The sequence below is a fragment of the Siphateles boraxobius genome, unplaced genomic scaffold (assembly GCF_051911475.1).
Source record: "Siphateles boraxobius isolate OS27281-9 unplaced genomic scaffold, OSU_SipBor_1 99, whole genome shotgun sequence".
Classification (NCBI taxonomy): Eukaryota; Metazoa; Chordata; class Actinopteri; order Cypriniformes; family Leuciscidae; genus Siphateles; species Siphateles boraxobius.
Window position 1 is genome coordinate 1314168 of NW_027509229.1, and position 18117 is coordinate 1332284.

General features: G+C 37.9%; 1 protein-coding gene across 1 annotated transcript; it reads right to left on the bottom strand.

Annotated features, from left to right (window-relative positions):
• Positions 1-266: 266 nt before the first annotated feature.
• LOC143733372 (tafazzin) lies at positions 267-5049 on the bottom strand. The gene is made up of 11 exons (XM_077225079.1): positions 4992-5049; positions 4414-4553; positions 4182-4310; positions 4061-4106; positions 3864-3949; positions 2495-2575; positions 2363-2404; positions 2219-2281; positions 1452-1504; positions 1279-1356; positions 267-1185 (listed from the first exon to the last, which is right to left on the bottom strand). The coding sequence occupies exons 2-11, from the start codon at positions 4520-4522 to the stop codon at positions 1078-1080; spliced, it is 795 nt and encodes a 264-aa protein (XP_077081194.1). The 5' UTR covers positions 4523-4553; positions 4992-5049; the 3' UTR covers positions 267-1077.
• Positions 5050-18117: the final 13068 nt, after the last annotated feature.

Here is an 18117-nt window from a genome sequence, read left to right on the forward strand (position 1 = left end):
ATGGCAAAATAATATGAATACCTCTGATAAGAGATCACACTAAATTGTAATGTGGACTAATGCATTTTCTGTAAAGCTGCTTTGAAATGATGTGTATTATGAAAAGTGCTATATAAATAAATGTGGATTGAATCTCACTCTCATGGGCAGTCACCTGAAGAAATAAAACTCACATTTCACACCAATCGATGTGTATATTTATCACCTTTCATTGTTTAACTGAGAAGTCGTCATAGGAAAACACCCTAAACACATGATAATCACAGTTTTATTTTACTTTTTTGATTTTTATTTTGAACAATACCAAATGTCTATTTCCATTCACATGCTTCTGATCAACTCTCATTCCATCATATGATTTAGGCAAATAAGATGCAAATGTGCATTGTGAAATAATTCAGTACACTTCAGTGTTCGCAGTCAGAATTATATATATTTACAGAGTATGTACAGTCAAATACTGCACCAAATATAAAAACTCTTAACGGCTATTACTATCATCTCAAAATTCTCAATCTGTCATTAAAAAGATTTACTAAATCCTTCAGCATTCCCACAGTAAATCAAGAAGTTAACGTTGTTAATATCTGTCATGACAATTACTGATCCAGCTGAGACAAATGAGCATGCCAACAAATTTAACATGTTCAGATATTTAAGAAAAATGAATACAAATGAGTCACTGACATGCGTTACTAGTAAAGGAGCTAGTGATCATTCTAAGTTTTTCTGATGAGTAAAGTATTCTGTATAATTAAATAGAAATCAAAGACTGTGGGAGAATGCAGCATATTGTGCTCCGCAGTCTAAAGGCATTTCCAGGCCGTCACACACTGTGTGTCCTGAGGTCTAAACATGGCTTAAAGTCACAACTCATTTACTACAACAAAAGAGCTCTGCTTTCCTTTAGCTCATATCTGACTGTCCACCATAAATCAACTCAATCACCGCTCATGCCACTTCATCATGGATATAATACTCCTTAAAAAGCTTACGTGAACCTCTCGGTGTGTATCTCCCTGCTGTGTGTATGCTCTAGAGTTGTAAGGCCAGGGTTCGCTGACGGGTGATGTATCCTCACCGCTGTGTGCAGTTCTGTATCCTGTGATGAAGAGCTTCTGCCTGGGCTTTCAAACCCAGAAACTCCCCTTGAATAAAGTCCGTCACGGTTTTCCGCATTTCCATCTGTAAGGAAACCAATGTTGTTCTCCACTGCAAGACTATCAGTTTGAAACACTCAGCACGTCAGTCACACCTCACTGTCACATGACCACCTACCGGACTGGTGTTTTCAGCTCTCAGCGCGCTCACCAGATGTCTGACCGTGAAGGGTTTTCCAACGAGAACAGTTATCCGCTGCACAAAACCAAAGTACCATCAGAGTCAAAACTGTGTGACAATGGAAGATAAGCGATTTGACACATCATCACACAAGGAAAGTGTGTATTAACCTGTCCCACTCGAGGAATGTATGGAGCTTGATTTGGTAGCACATCATTCAGACCTGAAAAAAAGGTCCACAAGTAAGGAGAAGCTCAGATATTCATTCATGAAGTGCTATAGTAGCGACTTACGCCACTGAGGGCCAGATTTACTGAGCGCTCGCTCCAGCGCGAACCCTGTTAGCGTTAATCTACTGTCAGGATTGACTGAACACGCAGTGTAGAATCAGCGCTGGACAGGGATATTTTTCAAGCTGACATTATTGCATATGCATTGTTAGGAGTTTCTCTTTCAGACTCAGTATTTACGGGAGGAGAGTATTTAAATGAATCACGCAAGGTGATTTACTGGTGTTTGTGCCATTATTTAACGCCGTAAAAAAGCACGTCTTAACCCGTTTTGCCACTGTAGAGAGCAGAGCTCCTGTGAGAAGGGAGACAGTATTTTACACTGGTATTCATTTCTTTGGAATGCCAGAGGAAGACGTTATACGAACATACATACGAACTCTTCAATGTACTGTGGCTTCTTCAGCTGGGATTCACAGTCCGCATCTTCAGCCGAGTTACCCGTGGTCCCGGAGCTAACTTGCACTGCTCTTGGTAGATTGCGTTGGTCATTGTGTAAATGATTTGACTGGGTTCTTTAATGTGCGTGTCAGTAGATCACGTGCAAAACTAGCCACTCCCATCAGCGCTTTTCTGGAATTGCACTCTCACGCTCATTTGCCCTGTTTAGTAAATCTGGCCCTTGAACTGGTACGTGCATAACTTACCTATATGCCACATGGGTAGAATGATCGGGTGAAGAGAGCACTCTGCAATCAAACGTCCAATTCCTGTACAGAAACAGAAGGATTCACTTAACTAAACATAAGTGTGAAACAAGAGCTATCTAATAACTGGAGCATAAATCTTACCCCATTTTATCCTCATGACGTCTCCAGTCATGTTCACTTTACCTGGGAGGAGAAAACGCACCATATTTACTAAGACATTAGGAAAGGCGTACACTAAACAAATATTAGGGTTAAAACTATGAGTGTCTGTACCCTCTGGAAATATGTGTACCCATTCCCCTTGATTCAACTTTTCCAACAGGAAATCCATTCCTTTCTGATAGACTCCATCGCCTGAAAAACAGAGGACAGTTTGATTTACAATCATCAAAATAAATACCTTAAAACCGTTATCAACTCGAGTGTCTTCTATGTAAATTGGATCTAAAAAGCACTGAGAACTGTACTATTTGCATGTATTTGTGATTTATCATATTTGACTGTCAGATAATAGCAATTAGGTAGAGATAAATGACTCTTCTTCTAATCGTATCGCACTGATAAGATTAGGCTTACTCTTACTCTTCACTCTCTCTTCCACACAGACTACTTCTAAACACAGGTGTCGGCCTCCAATACAAGGCATATTGCTTTTAAAACACTCAAATGTTTCAGACTAGCTAATGTGGAAAGGCAGATAATAGCTTCAAAACAAAAAAAACTAATTTGACAGAATAATACGATAAAAATATTCATCTGACACTCCTTGTGAAAGCAGAGGACAGCACGATATTGTAGCTATATACAAGTCTACAGTCACTCTGCTATAATGAGTGTGTGAAGTGAATGAGTGCAAACTTCACGAATGAAATGATCTCAGAAATCGACTCATACATCACACACGTGTTCTGCTAATTGATATGCATGTATGTGAGTATATATAAGATATGATACACGAAAGACTAAATGAAATGAGCGCAGGACAGTCTCAAAGCAAATATCTGCGTTGTTGCCACCGCTGCCTAGTAATTGACATGTCTTGTACGACATGATGTGTTAATAAATGCTGTAAAAATGCATTTAGTAATGTTAACAGATAATACCTTATTGTAAAGTGTTACCAAAGTCGCCATTTAAATTTTTCTTTCAAATTCCATGTTCACTAATCTGCTATGTTATGTAGAATCCTCTTATTTGAGGTTATGGATGATTGTCCTAACATAACTCACAGAGTTCGTCTTGAAAAATTTAAGTATTTATTTAACATTTAGGCTAGTACTATTGGTTTAATTAGAAGACATTAAAAAAAGAAAATTTGCAATTATAAAAAAAAAAAAAAGTTATAAAAGGCATTTTGTTAAATGAAAAGTATGAAGTGAACAGAAAAAAAGGGTCTTCTCATGTCATTTCCTGAGCTAGGGGTCAAAGGCCGGCCACTTCTGAACATGGACATTGAGATCCGCTGCACACCCCTATTTCACACAGTCCACTTGATCAGTGTTTTCCGTTTTGCATGCAAATAATATTACTTGCAAATAAAAATGCATTGTTGACTGAATTTTGATTTAGTAAAAAAAATGAGTATAAAACCAGTGTGAAATAAAAGCAGAAAATGATCAAATGTGTCATTATATGAGTTTACCTCGAACAACAGGCACACATTTCCCTCTGCTGAAGAAGCTGGAGTGGTACTCTCTCGTGAAACAGATATCAGCGGCAGCAGGTGCCCTGGACACACACACACACACACACACACACACACACACACACCAAATGACAGGATATGAACTGACAACACCTTTACATGAGTCTCCAGATTCGGCCCTCGATCACACACACCATCTCATCCTGTTAAAGTTCCACAGCTGCCGGAGCTTCAGGACTCCTGAAAAACACCACTGCACTTCAGTTTTCTGCAGGCGAGTGTATTCTGCAGTACAGGGAGCGAGGCTCGGCCTACCCCAGAGGTGTGGGTCATCCATGCAGGACTGGTGATTGCACAGTGTGATGAGTGGGGTGTCCCGAGGACGCTCGTCCACCAGGTCCAACAGAACATCCGGGTTGTGCACCATCAGAGAGTTGAAATACTCTACAGCGTCAGACAAATTCAGTGAAAGTCATTCAGTTACATCTGCCTTAGGATCATAGCACACATTATTCAAAATACAAGTATGGAGAAACATTGGCCTCACTGGTCCATAGGTAACTGTAGGAGCCCACCATCCCCGTGATGACTCTGCTGGAGAGCCTCCAGCCCAGCCGAGGGCATTGTGGGAAGGGCCATGCCACCTCCAAGGGCATCTCACAGCATTCACACACACACACACACACACTGACACAACACAACAGGCTTTAACTGCTGAAAGGGTCTGTCAGTAATGGACATGTCTGTGCAGGTCAATTGCTGAGTATATATTTGCTTCAGATATGGCATGTTATCATTTTGGGATGTTCTGTCCAACTAAAATACAGGATCAGCCGTTATGCAAATTACACAATCTTGAGAAATAGTGTGTGTGGTAATAGCGAAAACACAAAACACAGCAACAAAATATGACATAACGTTAAATGAATCCTGAATGCTAAAGAAGTCAAACCATGAGAAACTTCCTCATTTTAAACTGAAACGTGTAATGATGTAAACAAGATAACAGCACTGAGTTTAGTTATGGGTGTAGTTCATTGTTTTGATATTTTCTGTAATAACAATGTTAATTGTAACGTGAGGTTGATTTATTGTAGAATGTAAGGTTAGTTGTAATCTTCCCACCTTCTTCTTCTGTCCCGTCAGCCGATGGCCGCAGAAATGCAGCGGAACCGGAAACACTATTCCGCCGTGAGGGATCGTGGGAGGTGTAGTTTTGTAGTCGTTATTGGTTTCCTTGGCCTTGAGGGATATATTCTAAAGAAATGTAGGTTAGGAGGACGAAAATAGTGTCGCTGAAGGGCATTTATTTATTTTATTAGGTGTTCAAGCACGAAGTGCTGAAAACCTATTGTAATTGCTATTTGAAAAAAAAAATCCCCTAAAACGCATCGTTTTTATTTTATTTTATTTTTTATGAAATATCAAGATTTACAAACAAACATAGCTGCATAACTTCCTTTTCTTCAGAATAGGATACGAGGAAAATATGTCCAGAGGGAGCAGCTCTTAATACAACAAGAATATAAATGTAGTCAAAGTACAAAAATAAGGATATTTGTAAGGAAAATAAACATTTAAATACATAAATAGTAAGGAATTATGATAAAACATACATGACATAAGGGGTGAATTCAGACTTGTTCATCCATTTATCTCAGTTGGGAAGTGTTTTAGGGTATCATATATTTTTTGCGCTTTAGGACCTTTCAGAGTTTTTAAGGATTTTATATACAGTTTAAATTCATTTTAAAAATACAACAAAGTTGGGAGATGATTTCACAATTCTAAACTTGTGAATGAAGAATTTAAGTAGACATACAATTGTATTAATACACAGCTCATCATCCTTGCTTTGCAATATCAAACCAAATGTAATGTCGTCTCTGGATATAAAGGTTGGGAGTGAAGATATCTGCTGCTTAACCCATTTATGTACATCACACCAAAATATCTGTATCACATTACATGAGAAAAACACATGGTCCGCAGTTTCAACATCATTTTCACAGAATGTACACGTGTTATCATCTATACCAAAGCGAAGTCTCAGTAATTCTTTAGAGGGATAAATGTTGTTCATTACTTTAAAGTGAGTTTCTTTCACTTTGGGGGGTATAGGGAGTGTTAGATACATTGTTCTTAGTTTAGTAATTGAATCTTTATCAAATTATGTATGATGTTATTTTTATTTTGCCTTTCAGGGTAAAGGTATTCAGTAAAACAATTTCTAATAAAGTGGTTATTGCATTTTTTATCTAGAATAAAGATCCCTTGAATTGATAGTGGGGCCAATTGTGGTTGTATTGGATGAAATGCCAAAGTGTTTCTTATTAGAAAGACAAATTGTTGGGGTAGCGCTCTGTGTAATTTAGTGAAGTCTGATTTTAAGGGTTGGAAATTATGTTTGATGCAAAATTGTTCATAATTTAAGAAATGACCATTGGTATCCATTAAGTCAGCTACGGACCATATATTTCTCCCATACCAGTCTTCAAAGAACAGAGATCTGTTGCGGTGCAGAACATCTGTTGTTCCAGAGTACAGATGTGTGGGGTGAGAAGTTATGTACGTACAACATTTTCCAATACAAGAGTATTTGTCTGTGAAACTCTGATAAGGATATAGGTAATTTGTCAACATTAAAGTCCGCTCTAAGCAGAAAATCTAAACCTCCTATTTTCTTGAATAAAGTATTTGGAATACAATACCAAAAGGAGTTGTTGTGTTTGATCCAAGATTTTAACCAATTTATTTTTAAGGTTCCATTATGGCAGTCAAAATCAATAACTTTTAGTCCTCCATCCTTTGTGTCTTTAACCATATTGCTTTTCTTCATATGATGTGGTATATTTCTCCAAACGAAGTTTAGGTTGATTTGGTTGATAGATTTAATCAATTTGTTTGGAATGGCATTGGAATAGGCTGGGTAAATACATCTCGATAAACATTCCATCTTAGTTAGGTAAATTCGTCCTAGAATTGATAGGTCCCTCTGTAACCATATATTTATTCGTGACTTACATTCTTTAATTTTACTTTCTACATTCAGAAGTTGGCTTTGTTTTTGGTCCTTAGATAGGTAAATCCCCAGGTATTTAATTTCTGATTTAATAGGAATGTTACAGATGTCTTTCAGTAAAGTGTCATGTATTGCCAGCAATTCACACTTTTTTAAATTTAATGTTAGGCCTGGGGCTTTGGAAAATTTTTCAATTTTGGCAATAGTTGTTGAAATTTGGTATCTATCTTTTAAGAATATTGTTGTGTCGTCTGCTAGTTGGCTGATTATTATGTCTGTGCCAAGTACATTACGTTTTTTAATATCATAACAGTTTTTAATATAGATTGCTAGCCTTTCTGTGGCTAAAATGAACAGGTATGGTGAGATGGGGGAGCCTTGAGGAATACCCACATTAATCTTGAAGCTTGGGGTGGTACCACTAGGTAATAGGACACAACTATTAATATCTCTATATAATCCACCAACCAACTCTCTGAACTTGACTCCAAAGCCAAAGTGTTCTAGCACCGAAAGAATAAATGGATGCTCCACAGAGTCAAATGCTTTATAGAAGTCTAGAAAGAGAAGGAAACCATCATCCTCTATTTGGCTTCTATACTCAATTATGTCCATTACCAGTCTTATATTGTTATGGATTGACCTCCCTTTTAAGAACCCTGACTGTGTGTCTGCAATAAGATTTGAGATCCCTATTCGAAGACGATAAGTGAAGATGTAAGTTAGAAGTTTGTAATCTGAATTTCTAAGTGTAATGGGTCTTCTGTTATCTATAATTCTGGGATCTTTCCCAGGTTTTGGAATTGAGATGATAACACCATGTCTCATTGTTGGTGGAAGCACGCATGTTTCAAAAATTTCAGTAAAAACTTGTAGCAGCAGGTCTCTTAAATCTACATAAAAATGTCTGTAAAAGTCACCTGTGATACCATCAGAACCGGGGGCTTTGTTAAGAGAGAGCCGACCAATTACTGCATCCAGTTCTGTAATTGTTATTTGATTATCGCATGTTTGTTTGAAGCTATCCTCTACTTTTGGAATATGTTGTGCTATTTCCTGAAAAAAGCTTTTACAGTCCACATTAGAAAATTTAGATCTATAAAGCTGGCTATAAAATTTCCAGATTTCTGAAGAGATCAATTTTCCATCTGTGACTTCATTATCATCAACTATCAAGGATCTGATGCTATTTTTTCCCTGTCTTCTTTTTTCCAGACCACAGAAATATGCGGAATCTTTTCCCCCTCCTCAATCCACTTAGCCCTTGATCTAATGAAGGCTCCTAGGGCCTTACGATTGTAAATTTCATCCAGTTTAGGTTGGAGGTTTAATATCTTCTGTCTATCGTCTTCAGTTTGGTTTGGCCTATTGCAATAAAAATTTAACTGATTAATAATGTCTACTTCTTGTTTTACATTATCTTTTTTTATTATTTTACTGAATGAGAAAGTAAATTGGCGTATTTTATATTTTAGGAATTCCCACTTTTTGGTAGCAGTTGTTAGCTCCTCAGAATTGGCAATTTCTTTAATTAACAATTTGATTTTCTGGCAGAAGTCATTATTTTTGAGCAGGCTGGAATTGAACTTCCAATATGTGTGTGAGTGAACATTGTTATCATTGGGTTTGATCTGTAGTAAAATAACACAATGATCTGTTAGTGGTGCAGCAGAAATATCAGAGCTAATATTATAAAGCAGTAAATTATTTGTTATTAACCATTGGTCAATTCTGGATTTAAAATTGTGACTTGAGCTAAACCAGGAGTTTTTAGATATTCCTGGGTTAAAGTGTCTCCAAGTATCAACCAAATTATGTCTTTCGCAAAAGTTTGTAAATATGGTGTTTGGGTGACTAGCAGAGTGTCTGCGAGGATATTTATCAAAAAATTCATCATGAACTAGGTTAAGATCACCTCCAATTATGATGTTATCAGTTGAGTGAGTTAATTTAAGATTATCTAAATGTAAGCCAATTTGTTCAAGTAGGTTCCGGTTTTCTCTTCTAATGTTATAGCCATAAAGGTTGACTAAGACGCATTTCAGACCATCAATGTTTATAATAAGAATCAGCCAGTGACCAAACTCATCTGCCTTATGGGACACAATATGACCTTTGAAGTTATCTAGGAGGATGGCGACTCCTGCTGACCTTGAAGTACCGTGGCTAAAGTAAGCTTCATCTCCCCATTGTTTACACCAGAAAATAATATCATCGACATTAGAATGCGTTTCCTGCAAAAAAATTATATTAGACTTCTTCCCCTTGCAAAATAAAAAAATACTTTTCCTCTTTGTCATATCTCTTAAACCCCTTGCATTAACAGACATTAAAGAGATGGTACTCTTTAAACTGAACATAGGCAGAAATAAAATAACAAACAATCAACAACAATGGATTACAGAACTTAAACAACAGTAGAATTTCCTATTAGGAATGTATAATAGTAGCAAAACCCTGAGAATGCGTTATCAATCAAACTCACTTGTTATCAGGATTCAAAAACCCTGGATCGTTGTGTCTATGGCAAGACACTTTGTCCATTAATGAAAGCATGGGGACCCCGAAACATTGTCTTTAGACCTGCCTTCCTCGCTTGTTCGACTTTCGGCCACACAGCCATCCGTGCCTCTCTGTCTTCTTTGGTGAGGTCCTCTGCGAACTGGATATTGAGATCCTTGCAAACGGGGTGAAGTTTGGTGATGCGCCAGAGTTCGTCCTTGAAGTGGCGTCCTGTGAACTGCATGATGATCTGGCGAGGGCGATTGGAGTTACTCGGCCCCAACTGGTGTACTGAATCCAGGATGAAATCCATCTTATCCCTCCAGTGTGGCATAATCTTTCCGATGATATCAGAGATGATTCGTCGAGTGTTTTCGTCTTTTTCCTCCTTTAAACCATTTAATCGCAGGTTCCATCTTCTTTTATAATGCTCCAACTCTGCAGCTCTTTTTTCCACTTCTGATGCTCTTTTTCCAAGATCTGTGTTCATCTCTTTGAGGGACTGGGACTTCTGGGCTCCTTACAATCTTTGATCTCTGTAGAGTTAAACTCTACCGCTTTCGCGATGTTGGCTATGGTCAGCGTGTTCTGCTTTAGATCCTCTTTGAAGTCTTGTATGATGTTTTGAAGAGTGCCGATAGCAGCCAGGATTGCAGCGTAAGATGCGTCATCTGCATGGGCGCCAGCAGCCACGACGTCGTCCGGTTTTGACTTTTTTGGTGGTGCTGGTGGTATAGAAGGCGATGTTAGGGTATTTTTGGTACCTTTAATATTAGTTTCCATACTTTCTGGACCACAGTAGTCGTGTGCTTGGAAAGCTTTCAATTTAGCATTAGCTTTAGAGCTAGCCATGTTGTGGTCTGCAATATCGTTCTCCAGAGGGTGCACAGGGTTTCTTACACGTTTCTGAATTATTAGGATAAGTTCCCTACGGATTTACATCTGATAAATCAGGGTTTTAATGAGTTATAAGTTCATTCCGTTGATTATAAAGGTTTTGCTACTCTGAGGTATTCACAGAGCGTCTGCTCTCTCCGCCATCTTGTCACGCCCGCCCCCCCCCCCTAAAACGCATCGTGCAACCCAAACCCTAAGGCCTAGAGACTTGAAACTCGGCCAAATGGTAGGCCACACTTTTGGGGAGAACCTATCAGAGTATGACCCCAATTGGCCCATATGGAATAAATACCATACAAAATTAATGTCTCATGTATTAAAATCAAGTTTTTATGTGATAACATATTTACTTCACCACGTGACAGCAGCAAGCTGGCTCCTGATTGGTTAACGCGGCGCGAATTGACGCAGAAGTTCAGATTTTTCAACTCAGGCGGCAGACGCGAATTCGCGTCAAAAGCGTGAATGCACAAAATGCACCATTCGCGCGTAACGCGCCAGACGCTCAATTCGCGTCATTCGCGCAAACTTGACGCGCGAATGAGGCGTATTCGCGTCTACCGCGCCGCGCTCCACGCCTCATTCGCGCCGCAGGAATTTTTTACGCGCGTAACGCGTCTTTGCATTGACTTAACATTGAAATCACTCGCGCCTGACGCGCTATTCGCGTCCGGTGTGAACGCAGCATAACAGGGTTATTTAGAAAAGGGGCGTGGCAAAATACAGTCAAAAGCCTATAAATCATAAATAAAAACTCAGAACTTCACAAAAATTGATGAGCATATATGTCATAACATGGTGAAGAAGCATGCAGAGTTTCATGGAGATCGGACCATAGGTGGCGCTATAACTGTCAAAAAGGTCTCATTATTATTAGGTGTTCAAGCACGAAGTGCTGAAAACCTATTGTAATTGCTATTTGAAAAAAAAAATTCCCCTAAAACGCATCGTGCAGCCCAAACCGTAAGGCCTAGAGACTTGAAACTCGGCCAGATGGTAGGCCACACGTTTGGGGAGAACCTACCAGAGTATGACCCCGATTGGCCCATAGGTGGCGCTACAGCAACCAAAAGTACTAAATTGCTCATAACTCCTAGGCTCGTAACTCCTAGGCCGGATTTTGTCCAAAACCTACTTTTGCGAACTAGTCCCTGGTTTTTCGCCCGATCGGAACCAAACCAGTCTAGGCCTATTCTCTGGACTCTCTAGATCAATAATTATCGGAAAAAAGTTGAAATGTTGATTCACAGTCGCTAGGGCGCGCAAAATGAATGTTGTGGGCGGAGCCTATTTTACTAAAATGGCTATAACTCATGAAGTAAATGATATAGCTTCACCAAACTCGGTACACATGTGAATAAGTTCATTTTGAGGTCACAGTAAAAAAATCTTGACGATCGGACACTAGGTAGCGCTATAACATGAAAAAAACATAAAAAGGGCTGTGATCACCTGACCGTTAGTCCCATTGACTTGAAAGTTGGTATGCAGTGTGTCCAAGTATGTATATAAGGACATTGGCGTATCTCAAAAAACATGGCCGCCATCGGCCAATGAAGTTTGAGCACCAATGAGACGAGGTTAACGGAGGCCAATTAGAACGAAACTCGATGGGCATGTTCGGCTCATGGCCCAAGAGGTCTGTAAGAGTTTTGAAAGAAATCGGCCACTAGTTGGTGCTAACGAGTTTTACAGCTCTGTAATCACGTGGTGTAGGACAATTCCCCACAATATATATATCATTTGATAGATCTCCACAAGCTGAACAACTTTGTCTCTAGAACCATTGCTGTCAATCAAATCGTTCATTAAATATTCACGAATATGTTAAAAACCTTCTTTTGCGAACTAGTCCTAGGTTTTTCGCCCGATTGGAACCAGACCAGTCTAGGACAATTCTCTGGACTCTCTAGATCAATAATTATCGAACATGGTGTGTGTGTGAGTGTGTGTGTGTGTGTGTGTGTGTGTGTGTGTGTGTGTGTGTGTGTGTGTGTGTGTGTGTGTGTGTGTGTGAGTGTGTGTGTGTGTGTGTGTGTGTGTGTGTGTGTGTGTGTGTGTGTGTGTGTGTGTGTGTGTGTGTGTGTGTGTGTGTGTGTGTGTGTGTGTGTGTGAGCATGCATTATTGAGTAAACATGAAAATGTGAGACTTTTTTTCAATAAAATTATATGATTAAAATGAAAACTAAAAATTGCGTTTTAAATGGAAAGACCTGTAATAAGCATTTTTTTGCCTACTATTTATTTCAAATATCTATAGCTATAATAAAATGTGTTTAAGCATTTTTATTAGAGTTAATATGAAAAATGTGCCATTAAAAAATACATGGAATCAAACCATGTCATAGAAAACAAAACTATTTTATTGCCGGAATAATACAATCTTTTTTTTTTAAACAATGCATATGGAAATAAGTAACATGAAATAGTTCGAGAAAATCAATCAATTAATTTATTCAAGTTCAATTGTTTGCACATTGAAGAATGTCTCCGTGGTATCATTTCATTCATTTAAATTTTTTGCACATATGAAATAAGAAAAGTATTTGCATTAATAAATGATCAAAACTATATTGCATATTAAATTAGAATAATTTTTAACTAATATGTGAAATTCCAGAATATAAAAATTTAACTAAAAATATCAACAATTCACAATAACATATCTCAAAAATGTGTGTGTGTGTGTGTGTGTGTGTGTGTGTGTGTGTGTGTGTGTGTGTGTGTGTGTGTGTGTGTGTGTGTGTGTGTGTGTGTGTGTGCAAGCATATGTCTAAATAAGAGTGCAAAATCACCTGTGAAAACAGTTTATTAATAAGTATAATGGCCAGCAGAGGGCAGTAGAAGACCACTTATTGGCTCACTTTCATTTTGACAGACTTGATTTTCACCACTATTCTGCACTAAAGCAAACCTGTTTTTCCATGTTAACTATTATAAGACAATCATTTTTTGTCAGTTTATCACTTCATTGCTATTGACACTTCACATTCATGTCAGCAATGTGGTAAATCATGGTAAATCACGATAGAAACATGGTAAATCATAGTAAATAATAATATTACATGGTGTATCATGGCAAATCATGCTACCAATGTGATGAATCATGGTAAACCATGCTACAATCCTGGTAAATTATTCTAGAATGTGGTATATCATGGTAAATCATCCTATAACATGGTAAATCATGCTAGAATCATATTAAATCATACTAGAATGTGTTCAATTGTGGTAAACCATGCTAGAAGAGGGTAAATCATAGTGAATCATAATAGAACTTGGTATATCATGGTAAACTATGGTAAATCATGCTATATTCATGGTAAATCATACTGGAACATGGTAAATCATGAAAAATCACACTAAAATGTGGTATATCATGGTAAATCATGCTAAAACATGGTCTATTCCATCTATGATGTCAGTGGTTAAATGCTTGCTACATAAAACTTAATGTCTTTTGATGGTTGTGTGGTTAAAAATCTTAAATGCCTTAACTGCTTGAACACCGATAAATGCTGCTTGCAGCTTTAATTTTATTTACTTTTATTAACAGAAAAGGAGAGTATGTTACGAATACTACAGTATACAATAAAATACAACAAACGTAACAGAGTTGCACACTAGGGGGATTAGATCTACATAAACACATAAACATTTACACATTTTCAAAGTTTTTACTGCTTTTTGCTTCATAGAAAATAGAATTGAGTCAATATAAAGCTCCATTTCTCAACAAGGTTAGAAGCATATGGGAAAGGATAAAGGTTCAAATGGAGTAAGGATTTCTAACAATCTGACTAAGCCAGTTTACTTTATTATTGCACGTTTCAAAATCCTAAAAACATAGGCCACCATTTTCATATGAATTCATAATAATTATTTTCTTTATGTAATATATTTTGTTTGTCCATATAAGGTCAAAGTATTTAGGCTACTCAATCTCTTTACAATTTTTTTTTTTAAATCTGAAAACTGAATTTTCAGCACCATTGCTCTACTCACACATTCCTTCAGAACTCATCCTAATTCTGATTTGATGCTCAAGAAACTTAAAATAATTAAATATATATATTTTTGTAGAATTGTTCTTCTCTTTTTTTCCAGTTCAGTTTTTTCAGTTGTTTTATTTATTTATAGAGAGTTCAGTAGAAAAACATTTATTTGTAATATTATAAAAATATATTATAAATATTTTGTAACATCATGAATGTCTTTACATTCTTGGGGAATAAAAAAGTAAATACTTTTTTTTTTTAAACATACTGCCCCCAAACGTTTTTAAACACTTGGCTATAATATATGGATATTTCTTATTGTTCATAAAAGTTTAATTGAAAAATGAACAAATGTTAACCAATTAACTGACCCAAATATTCATAATTAATCATACCTATGTTATGACTATGTCAATAAGTTATTATTGATTATTAATATTTCATATAGCTAGGTTCCTTACGCCGGTGACATCAGGTGCTGGGGGCGGGGTTATCATAACGCTGGAAAACAAAAACTTCGGGATGCCATTTTTAAAACACCGGTCAGCTTTTAACGTTAGCTTTAAAATCACCCGCTGGATGCTTTATTAGTCTTTCTACAGGGGTTTAGTTAGTGATCGGCTATAATTAGACCACGTCGGCTATGTAATCGCTGACAACCGGGACAATGTCATAGTGGTTGGTGTAAAACGGGACATTTTAGCGTCCTGACACGACAGTTTTTTCTCTGGACTCTGGACACGCAACTCAAAATCGGGTGTGTCCTGATCAAACCGGGACGTCTGGTCACCCTATGTTAAACACACACCATTCATTTATAACTTATGTAGTTCTCCATTGCTGTTATGGTTGTCATGACGTGTCGCTAGGACAACGGAGGTAGCCCTACTCTGGCTCTACAGTCTGTGGAAAATCGAGCTGGTTCTTAGATAATTGGCGAATAAAATCAGCACCGAACTGGCATAAGCACCAGCCCAAAACCAGCACCTGGTTAGAATTTGGTGGAAAAGAGATATTAGAGCGTAGATCAGCAGACGCAGGTCCAGGATCAGGTGCAGGCCGCTGTCCTTCAGCAGAACATGCTGACTGTAAAAGGAGGCACTTCCTCTATTGCTCCTTTCTCTAACAGGAATCAGAGTCCCTCTATCGTGGGGAGAACCTTGTGGAAATGAGGTGGGCAAGACCACAATGGGATAGCATACCCCTTTTCCATGGTTTGAGGAACACAACGAGACATGCTGCCAAATGAAGGAAGAGGTTTCAGGATTACAGGTGAAACAGCTTTAGTCAACCAAACCACCATTTACACCCACGCTAGTCAACATAATCCCAATATAATAATTAATTATATTTGCATCAGTTAATCAAATTAACTTGATGTAGCTGAATTTTCTATTACAATAAATTCATCTGTTCAATCAGCGAACATGATTGTCTATAAAGTCATTTATCATGATATTTTTCATGGCCACAGAAAATTAACTTTTTCTTAGCAATAGCTGTGATCACAATCATCACATTAAAGTTGATTTATAAGCAGATCAGAATCAACTCGCAAGAATGCACACAAAAGCTTCATTTAACTAAATAACAAACACATAACTAATCTAAACAAACACATTCACACAATCACGCATGGGTAAAATATAAAGTGACTGAAAAACCGGAGCAGAACAGGAGAATGAAGCTGTGAAAAGAGTCGTTTAACCAACCGAAAGAACCAGTTACTTACTTCAAAGCTTCTTTTTTAACAAGATACCTTTGGTATCTGTGAGAATTTTCAATCAGGATTTAGACCGTATCATAGCACTGAGACAGCTCTCACTAGAGTCACAAATGATTTGCTCTTATCATCCGATCGTGGTTGTATCTCTCTATCAGTGTTACTCGATCTTAGTGCTGCATTTGACACTATCGACCACAACATTATTTTAAATAGACTCAAAAATTATGTTGGCATTAGTGGAATTGCACTAGCATGGTTTAAATCATACTTATCTGACCGTTATCAGTTTGTAGCAGTAAATGAAGAGATGTCTTATCGATCACAAGTTCAGTATGGCGTACCACAAGGCTCAGTACTAGGACCGCTGCTGTTCACTCTGTACATGCTACCTTTAGGAGATATCATTAGGAAACATGGCATTAGCTTTCACTGTTATGCTGATGATACTCAGCTCTATATTTCTTCCAAACCTAACGAAACTCACCAATTCACAAAATTATCGGAATGCATAGTTGATATAAAAAATTGGATGACTTGTAATTTCCTACTACTAAATTCTGAAAAAACAGAGATTCTAATTATTGGACAAAAAACTTCCTAGAATACTGTCTAACACTTGATGTCTGCTCTGTCAAGTCCACGTCGTCGGTTAGGAAACTGTGTGTGTTTGTGTGTGTGTGTGTTCTTTGATACCAATCTTTAATTTGAAAGTCACGTGTCTAGTATCTGTAAAACCGCATTTTTCCATCTTAAAAATATATCTAAATTACATCATATTCTCTCAATGAAAAATGCAGAACAACTAGTTCATGCGTTCATGACATCAAGGCTAGATTATTGTAATGCTCTACTGGGTGGTTGCCCTGCACGCTTAATAAACAAACTACAGCTAGTTCAAAACGCAGCCGCTAGAGTTCTTACCAGAACCAGGAAGTGTGACCATATTAGCCCGGTTCTGTCAACACTGCATTGGCTCCCTATTAAACATCGTATACATTTTAAAATATTGCTGATTACTTACAAAGCACTAAATGGTTTAGCTCCCCAGTACTTGAGCGAGCTCTTAACGCATTATAGTCCTTCACGTCTATTGCGATCTCAAAACTCCGGCCAGTTGATAATACCTAGAATATCTAAATCGACTGCTGGCGGTAGATCCTTTTCCTATTTAGCACCAAAACTTTGGAACAATCTTCCTAACATTGTCCGGGAAGCAGACACAGTCTGTCAGTTCAAAGCTAGACTAAAAACACATCTCTTTGGCCTAGCATACACATAACACTCTATAGACTTCTATAATTCAATGTTAGGCTGCTTAGTTTAGATCAGCCGGAACCGGGTGATGAAGGACCTGCGCCTGGACACGACGACAACGCATCCCTGAAGTGCCAGCCTCATCAACACTGTGAAGGCCTCATGGTCACCTCACCAAAATGGTCTCCATACCGGCGTGATGACTCCGACCCCAACCAGATGAACTGGATAAATATTGTGAAAGTTCTGATCCAATCTGGCTTCTGAGCTATTATGCTGCCTAAATCATAATCATACACTGTTCGTTCATTGGCCAAGGAGGACTGCCCCCCCCGACTGAGCCTGGGTTCTCCCAAGGTTTTTTTCTCCATTCTATCACTGATGGAGTTCTGGTTCCTTGTCACTGTCGCCTTTTGGCCTTTCTTCGCCTTTGTCGCCATTGGCTTTTGGCTTGCTTAGTTGGGGACATTTCATTTTGTACTTTTACAACATTATTTTCCTGTTATCTCTGTAAAGCTGCTTTGAAACAATCTGTATTGTAAAAAGCGCTATATAAATAAAGGTGACTTGACTTGACCCAAGAACACATGAGGCTGTGAGCACTGTAAGTACTGAGTTAACCGTCTGAATACTTGTGCTTTTCATTTCAGTTGTTAATTTATGAGAAAGGATATGATCAAGGCACAATGACTATAAAGGATTGATTTCTGCAGTGGTTTACATGCAGATGCTCTTGACTTGTTTGTAAGGTGGTCAACTAAGTACGATATAAGAATTAATGTTTGTTGTGTGCAAAGATTGTGGTTTGGACATTAAGTTTTTTTTTACACACAAGTAGAAATGAATGTCATG

Bases quoted from the DNA above. Each gene is read 5' to 3' on its own strand.
- LOC143733372 (XM_077225079.1), bottom strand. From the start codon at position 4,522: ATGCCCTTGGAGGTGGCATGGCCCTTCCCACAATGCCCTCGGCTGGGC. The intron at 1,505-2,218 runs GTAAGTTATGCA...CCTTTTTTTCAG, and splicing joins TCTACCCATGTGGCATATAG to GTCTGAATGATGTGCTACCA. The intron at 1,357-1,451 runs GTTAATACACAC...GGTTTTGTGCAG, and splicing joins ACATTCCTCGAGTGGGACAG to CGGATAACTGTTCTCGTTGG.